The sequence below is a fragment of the Haematobia irritans genome, chromosome 2, assembly GCF_050003625.1.
Source record: "Haematobia irritans isolate KBUSLIRL chromosome 2, ASM5000362v1, whole genome shotgun sequence".
NCBI classification, from domain to species: Eukaryota; Metazoa; Arthropoda; class Insecta; order Diptera; family Muscidae; genus Haematobia; species Haematobia irritans.
The window spans coordinates 152804757-152813995 of record NC_134398.1 but is presented as its reverse complement, the minus strand read 5'-3'; the positions used below and the strand labels follow the sequence as shown (position 1 = coordinate 152813995).

The following is a 9239-nucleotide window of genomic DNA, read 5'->3' as shown; positions in this document are numbered from 1 at the left end:
AAAATAGAGAAATTTTGCTGGTGCCTACTTCTGTCTTTTAAAAGGATACTGTACTTAGACATAGTACAAAAGGAAGTCAATCATTTTTTTGTAAATTTTTCACTTTCGTTTGTCGCTATTTTCATGACCATGTGTCACACTGTGCACATTATTATTTACAACATCGATGTATTGTGGTATTATGTTGGTACTGGTGTAGATAAATTTTACATTCTTCAACATTTATCTAAATATTAATATCGATAGAAGAGCTTCTCATGGATTACAACCACATGTCAATTAATTGTTTTACTGCAAAGCGTTGATTTTTGCTTTGTATTCTCAACTATACGACAACCACATCAACAGAAATTAAATACAGAGATTAAATATGCCTACAATGGAAATATAGGAAAAAATGTACTTTTCTAGAGAAAGTGGTATATGAGAAGTCAATTATTCTCTTAAAATATTGCTAAATAATAACAACTTTTTATTTTTAGCTATATTACTTTTGGTCAATAAACATCACGATCGAACCAGAGGTATACCGTGATATTAAGCGATTGCACCTAACATATAATTAGGAATTTTTCTATACATGTCATAAAAAAATGTACTTTATGTTAATATTCACTCATCTTTGTCCATCTTATCATCTTAAGTCATTTGTTTGAGATGCTATGAGCAAATCTACAATAAGCTAATAATATATTAAACCGCATTTCATTCACCATTTAGTATCAAGAAATCGCTTCACTAATGCTATTGATTCGCGGCATATCGTTCATAATTGCAAAATATTAAAAATGCGGTATTTAATTTTATACCTCGCGTTTATTGCAAATTGTGTCATAATTATTAGTGGCGAAAGGTGATAAGGCAATATTTATTATTATTATGACTATTACTGTACTTTAGATGATAATATCTAAACAATTAATTCAAGTTTGTGTTTATTTTTGACAATGGATGTTTAAAAATAAAATTATAAATCAAAGAAAATTTGTTAAGAAAGAATAACATTGAGCAGCACCGATATTATGTTATTATACACTGCAGCATTCTGTATACTAACATTCATTTTGTTCTTTTTAGTAAATCTTTGTAATATAAATGTGTATAAGCTTAAATTGGAGTGAAATGAATGGTAACTATTAAATGAAAACCATTACACAAAAAAGTGGAAACTCAAGAAAATTAATATAAATCGGGAAGTCTAATACACCGATATGGACCAATTCATGAGTGATTATTTCAGTGTGAATACTGATTTGTGTTAAAAATTTCTGCATTTGCTTTCATGGTGGTTTCTCTTTTTGCTGCGTGTAAAATTTCAAGTCGGGACCGTGCGAAGACTCAGCATTCTGATGGCTCAAGAAATAAAATATGAGGATCGGTGTGTATAGAGCCTATAACTAATAATAGAGCTAATATTTATGCTATCCACCTAACTTTGTCATTCCGTGTGTAACACATTGAAATTTTGGTCTCAGATACTATTAAGTACATATTCTAGGTCGGCGTGAAATTCTGAGTCGATCTAGCGTCGTCTAACTGTCCGTCTTCGGCCCACAGCAACACCATTAGCGGTGCACAGTGGTTCAAAATCTCATTTTTGGAAATAATTCTGCATCGGTTGAACGGATAAAGCTATCAATATAATTTTCGTTGTGTGAAATTTCCTCTAAGTTTGCAACTTCGCGGTTCCCTTGTGCGTCCACGGGCGTTGAAAGTTGGTCACTTCGGGTGTATGAAATATTCCCCAAAGTTTCAAAATTCGGAATCGCAAATCGCAAGAAATTAGTTTTCTTGTAACGAAAAAATTGAGATACTCTCGGACTCAAATACAATTTTAAATGAACTTCTCATTAAAGAGAAATTTATTACCAAGATTTAACTATAAGACTTTCAAGGATAAGAAATTATGGGCAAATTTTTGGCCACCCAAAAATAACATTTTGCTCTTAAAACATGTTTGAGGTGATCATATTCCTTCCCTGGGTGTGGTTTGCTGATCCTCTAAGAGAAGCAAATTTCATCCGATCCGGCTGAAATTTGGTACATGATGTTAGTATATGGTCTATAACAACCATGCAAAAATTGGTTCATATCGGTCCATAATTATATATAGCCCCCATATAAACCGATCACCAGGTTTGACCTCCGGAGCCTCTTGGAAGACCAAAATTCATCAGTTTCAGTTGAAATTTGGTACATGGTGTCAGCATATGATCTCAACAACCATGCAAAAATTGGTCTACATCGGTCCATAATTATATATAGCCCCCATATAAACCGATCCCCCGATTTGGCTTGCGGAGCCTCTAAGAGAAGCAAATTTCATTTGATCCAGCTGCAATTTGGTACATGGTGTTAGTATATGGTCTCTAATGACCATGCCAAAATTGGTCCACATCGGTCCATAATTATATATAGCCCCCATATAAACCGATCACCAGATTTGAGCTCCGGAGCCTCTTGGAAGACAAAAATTCATCTGATTCTGTTGAAATTTGGTACGTGGTGTTAATATATGGCCTCAAACACCAATGCAAAAATTGGTCGTAATCGGTCCATAAACCGATCCCCAGATTTGACCTCCGGAGCCCCTTGGAAAAGCAAAATTCATCCGAGTCGGTTGAAATTTGGTAAGTGATGTTAGCATATGGTATCCAACAACCATGCAGGAATCGGTTCATATCAGTCCATAATTATATATAGCCCCCATATAAACCGATCCCCAGATTTGACCCCCGGTGCCTTTCGGAGAAGCAAAATTCATTCGATCTGGTTCAAATTTGGTACGTGGTGGTAGTATTTTATAGATATTTAACAACCATGCCAAAAGTGGCCCATATCAGTCCATAATCATATATAGCCCCCATATAAATCGATCCAGAGATTTAGTGTTGGAGCCACTTGGAGGAGCAAATTTCATCCGAGTCAGTTGAAATTTGGTACATTGTTCTAGTATATGGCCGTTAACAACCATCCCTAACTAGGTCCATATCGGTCTCTAGTTATATATAGCCCTCAGATAAATCGATCCCCAATCACACAAAAATTGATCCATATCAAGATCATAATTGTATATAGCCCACATATAAGCGTCCCCATATTTCAATTCTGGCTCCCTACGAACCGTGCAAAAGTCCATATCGATTCGTAATTATTTGTAGACTTACCTATATATACCTTTTTTGTCTAATATATACCACGTATATACTAACTAACAATTTAGAAAACGATGTTAAGAAGTTTTAAGATACCACAACCCAATTTATTCGATTGTGGATGACAGTCTTTCGAAGAAGTTTCTACGTAATCCATGGTGGAGGGTACATAAGATTCGGCGTGGCCGAACTTAAGGCCGTATTTGCTTGTTTTTTTTTTTTAATTTTGAAACCTGGGGGATTTTTTTAGCTGTCAAATCCGCAATTATTAACCAATTGATCGATTGTCTTTTCTTTGCTGGATGGAACTTGAAAACTTAGAGGAAAATGCCTCAGCCTTCACACGAAGAAAATAATTGTTTGGATGCGTTCAAAGTTAAAAAAAGCAGAATTATTTGATAAAATCTATTTGGAACCACTGCACGGCATTTGATTGCTGGTGGTCAATCCAAGACGTAAATTTTCAGCTGACCTCTTTGGCCAGTAAACCCGATTATTTGTTTGTTCATAAACTGCTGAATTTCGAATGGCTTCTCATCACTATATTCGGTACCTGGCCACTTTCGTCCAAGTGAATCAACTCCTCGGCTCTTTCCAGCCTTACTTTGTTTATGCATCGGTGAGCTTCAATGGCCTTAGTCGGAGCTCATTTTTCAATATGTACTGAATCCGTTCTCGCGATATTTTCACCTAACGAGTTAATATCTGCCACTGCGGTGTAGATTTCGATCAACTTTGGCATTCACTTTTTGGACGACTTTTGGTCTTACTGTTTTTTTTTTTTTTTTCGTTCAATAAAATGAACTTTTACTGAAAAAAATCCGTTAGACCCCAGCAAAAAAAACCGTCGCCAAAAAGGTAGTGAAAATTTTCTTTCTTGATCCGGAAGTGGTGCAAAATTCGATTTATAAAAATTTGAATTAAAAGAACTTCCTGTGTAGCGAACATCATTGGGAAAACATTTTTGGAAGTGCTTTTAAAGTTGTGTCTTTAGAACAACTTCCAGTTTTTTTCTATGTCTTTACTGGTTAAAGGGATTTAGAAATGAAGTCAGTTGCAGTACATATCAACCACGATATTTTGTAGACTTCGTTGATACTATGCAAGATTATATTGAGCGACCTTGATTAAGATAGGTTAATAAATAACAATTTTCCTTAAATCGGGCGATATGGGATATTTTGCCGATTTCGATGATAATTTGCTAACTTGCGGAATGAGGAATTTTATTTTATAGTTTTATGAGGTTTTGGATCCTTATTCAGATATACAGTATCAATGAATGTTAAAAATGTTCAACTGTTTCTTACTCTAGTTCGCAGGGAGCCACCGTGGTGCAATGGTTAGCATGCCCGCCTTGCATACACAAAGGCCGTGGGTTCGATTCCTACTTCGACCGAACACCAAAAAGTTTTTCACCTCAGTAATGCTGGTGACATTTCAGAGGGTTTCAAAGCTTCTCTAAGTGGTTTCACTGCAATGTGGAACGCCGTTCGGACTCGGCTATAAAAAGGAGGTCCCTTGTCATTGAGCTTAACATGGAATCGGGCAGCACTCAGTGATAAGAGAGAAGTTCACCAATGTGGTATCACAATGGACTGAATAGTCTAAGTGAGCCTGATACATCGGGCTGCCACCTAACCTAACCTACTCTAATTCGCACGATATTCATTCTCAACCTTATTCCATTTTCAGTTACTATTCATTAGCAGCGCCAGGTATTATTAAATCAAATCGTAAATACATGGTAGTTTTATCGCTCCATGAAGCAAAAGAATCGGCAAAATTCCATGTTAAAATTCAAGGACCTAGTTATCATCTGCAGACAGTGGCCTATCTGGAACCATACGAGACACGTGCCATAATATTTTTACCTCCTAAATTAGCCGAAGGTCCGCACAAGTTGATCGTCGAAGGTCTCAGTGGCTTAATATTTCGAAATGAAAGTAAAATAATCGCTGATGCCGGGGTAGGACCCAAGATTTACATTCAAACGGATAAAGCTGTCTTCAAGCCAGGAGATGAAGTTCAATTTCGGGTCGTCATATTAGATGAGCATACGCGACCATTGGAAGTTGCAGAACCAATACGAATTGATATCATGGTAAGTAAAGGTTTTTTGGAATTAAGAAAACATTTTCTACATTGAAGTATCTATTATTAAATGGCACTACTATGGTACAGGGTATAATAAGTTTGTGCATTTGTATGTAACGCCGAAACGGAGTAGTCATAGACCCATTTTAGTATACCGATCGGCTTAAAATTAAATTCTGAGTCGATTTAGCGATGTCTGTCTGTCCGTCTGTGTGTCTGTTGATGTATTTTTGTGTGCAAAGTCCAGCTCGCAGTTTAAGTCCGATCGTCATCAAATTTGGCATACGTCTCTTTATCGACTCATGGACGATCCCTATTGATTTTCGGTTCAGATTTAGATATAGCTGCCATATATATTTAGAACCGATCTGGTCATAAATGATGTATTTATTAACCGATCTTCTTCCAATTTCGTATAATCGGATATGTTGTGAACCTCGTAAATTTTGCAGAATATACGTCAAATCGGTTAAGATTCAGATATACTCCCAATGAAAATGGGAGAAAATATATTTTCGGTTTTCATAAAAAATTAAGAATAAATTTAAAAGACGTTTTCAAAATCTTTTTTATATTTTAGATTGAGAACTTTTTTATTAAAAACCAAAAAGAATATTTAATATTTCACATTTAATATATATCTTACAACAAAAAACAAAACATACTTCAAATCCAGTGACACCCACAAAATGGCCCACTTGAAATATTTTTTCTTAAAAACTAAAAAAAGGTAAAATAAATTTATATTTAATATTTTATTGGGAATCCTCTTTGTTTAATGACATCTTTAAGTCGTTTTTGCATAGAATCCATTAATTTTTTGGCTCTGGCTGATATTCTTCCATTCAATCCTAAAGCTTTTTTCAAGTCCTCTTTGCTAGAAATCTCGTGTTTTCTTATTTCTGTTTCCAGTTTTTGCCATAGGTTTTCAATTATGTTTAAATCTGGGGACTGTGGAGGCGTTTTTATGACACTGGGACAATTGTGTAGAAGCCAATCTTTTACTATAAGTGCCGTATGCTTCGGGTCGTTATCTTGATAGAAATGAAACGACTCCAGTAAGCCCAATTTTTCGACACTTTGTTTCAAATTTTCTTTTAAAATGTTGAGATACTGTATTTTGTCCATGTTTCCTTCTATAAAACAGAGGTTACCAACTCCAGCTGCTGAACAGGCACCCCATACCATAACATGGCCCCCACCATGCTTTATTGTCGGACGTAAATACTTAGAATTAAGTTCTTGATTTGGTTTTCTCCATACATTAACTCTTCCATCGGAACCAAAAATGTTATATTTACTTTCATCTGTAAATATAACATTATTCCAGAAAGAAATATCCTTCAAAATGAAGTTTTGGGCAAACTCCAATCTATTTTTTTTTGTTTTTGGCAGAAATAAATGGCTTTTTTCTTGCTATACGACCGTTCAAACCGGCTCTCCGTAGTACTCTTCGGATGGTTTCTGCACTACACTGTATGTCAAGATACTTTCAACCATATCTCTAAGTTTTGGAGCACTTAATCAAGGATTTTCTTTGGATTTACGTACAATTCACCGTTCTTGACGATCATCGAAAATTTTTTTAGGATTTATTCTGATTTTGCTGTGAACTCTTTTTTCAGAATTATATCGTTTTAAAATGTTTTTCACGGTTCCGCGTGGTACTTGAACAATATTAGCTATTTTTCGTTGACTTTGCCATTTTTAGAGTGGCTTATTATAAGCTCTCGAATGTCGTTTGACGTATGGCGTCCCATTTTTCCCAATAGATTAAAAACAACTTCTGTTGCAGATATACTAACATGAAATGACAAAGAAGTTCGGAGCAATCAAAATTAAACCTTTATTCGTCGATTTACTACCATTAGAACCGTTATCAAACGGTCTGTTAGAGATGGCCCATTTTAAGTGTAAGATGAAATATCGATACTTATCGATTATCATTGTTTTTTTATACGTTTTTGTACATAACTAGTGAGCGACGGACATTACATTAAAAAGTACGTGATGTAAACTTAGTTTAACCAGGGTTTACACATAGTTATTGTATATACTTGCCACAATATTTGACAAATATTACTTTTGTCAAAGGTGGGCCATTTTCATTGGGAGTCACTGTAGCTCTCATATATAGCTATTGCCTGATTTAAATCTAAAGATTAAAAATTTCAGATAATTTAATGACGAATTCTTTGAATCAAAAATGTGAAAATTTTCATTAGTTCAAAGACATACGACTTTACCGGAGGGACGCAAAATTTCCAAAATTTGTGTCCTAAATTAAAAAAAAAAATGAAGCAAAGATTATAAACTTTAAAGAAATTTGTCCTCAATATTTTTGTTGCGTTATCTTTAATATCACGTAATTATTTTTTTCAGTGTATATATAGCATTTTTTTTTCGACGTAGCATAACTCAATTAACCCATTCGGTACGCAGTTAAAATTTGCCTAGTTTGTGACTTAGCTAACTACAATTCACAATGTCTCTTAGTGGACATTTTCGAAACTCGTATTCATTTGTGACATTTTTCTATACTACACGTTTACTTCTAGGACGGCAAGAGCAACCGTGTTAAACAATTCAAAGATATAAAGCTGCACAAAGGTGTTTATAAAAATAAATTTCAACTCTCCGAATATCCAGTGATGGGTGACTGGACCATATTGGTATCTATAAGCGGCAAATATGATTACAGCCAATCGAAGATCATAAAAGTTCAAAAATATATTTTACCAAAATTTAGTGTCTACATTAAAATACCCCCTGAGGGTTGTTTACGATCCAATTGTCATTTTAAGGCTGCAATCTATGGAAAATATACATTCGAAAAATATGTGGAGGGTGATCTTATTATCAGAATCATCGCCCAGCTTCCACATAACAAGGAAAAAGTGATTGAAGAGAAGCAACTCTATACCAATGGTTTACAAGCCCTCGAATTTAGTTTTGACGTTGACGAATTGTTATCTGCATATGGATTGTATGTGCAAGCTAATCTTACAGAAAAGCACACAGGACTGACACACAGTGATCAACAATATCTTTACATCAATAATGAACCATATAAAATCTATGTCGACGATAATGCAATAGAATTTCGCAACAGTATACCTTACAGCTTGAAGGCCCGTGTAACACATTGGAATGGTTTGCCATTAAGGAATGCACAAAGCCCACTCATAATGAAACATGGATCAAAGGAATACACAGCCAGTTTGGATAAGAATGGTGAAGCGACATTCAAATTTGATCACGATAAAAATCACAATCATTACTTCCGTTACGAAAATTCCACCTATACATTTTACAATGTTTTCTCGGATAAAACATTGGGCGAGAAGAAAACTGAATCTTATTTCACGCTTAACATAAAAGGCGATCGGTAAGTTTAGAATTGTCAGTAAGGACAATATGACTTCGCAAATATTTTAAAATCTTTTATGTGCTAAATTGTAATCTTATGTTACATTAAGTAAAAAAACTGTAAAACAAAAGGACCGTTATTGAATAGATTTCGATATAGCTCCCATAGAGCTAGAGAGGGTGAAACCAACCCTTAGAAAGGGGGGTTAGTTCCCACTTAGACCATGTTGATTCATAGTGTTTCCTCATAGCTGTTTTCTCTCGGGTTCCAAAATGAACTTTCTAGGTCTTCCATCCCGAAGCTTGCCTTCATAAGTATATCCTTCAGATTGCGGTTTCTTATATAGGAAATATCCTGAAAGAAGAAGGAGTATCTTGTTTCTTCTAAAAGATAATGCTGAACACTGGCACAGAAAATTGTTGGAGTCTTCCGTTGCCTCCTGTTCTAGACGTCATCTACAAATATCATCAGTCATTAAGCCAATCCTTACCATGTGTTTTCCAAGTATGTTATGTCTTGTTATGATACCTATTAGTGGACACAAATCATTTCTATGTGTCGCCATCAGGAAATCAGAGTTCTTTTGTGCTCTTGTCGTTCCATATCAGTTTGGTCTG

At 35.1% G+C, this 9239-nt stretch overlaps 1 protein-coding gene across 1 annotated transcript in view; it reads left to right on the top strand.

The window, feature by feature from the left end:
- The first annotated feature begins 734 nt into the window (after positions 1-734).
- Positions 735-9239, top strand: part of LOC142226582 (thioester-containing protein 1 allele S3-like) — a 28122-nt gene continuing 19617 nt past the window's right edge. The window contains exons 1-3 of the mRNA XM_075296679.1: positions 735-853; positions 4851-5259; positions 7811-8640. Coding sequence (XP_075152794.1) covers positions 789-853; positions 4851-5259; positions 7811-8640 — 1304 coding nt within the window. The 5' untranslated portion in view covers positions 735-788. The remainder of the gene's footprint in view (positions 854-4850; positions 5260-7810; positions 8641-9239) is intronic.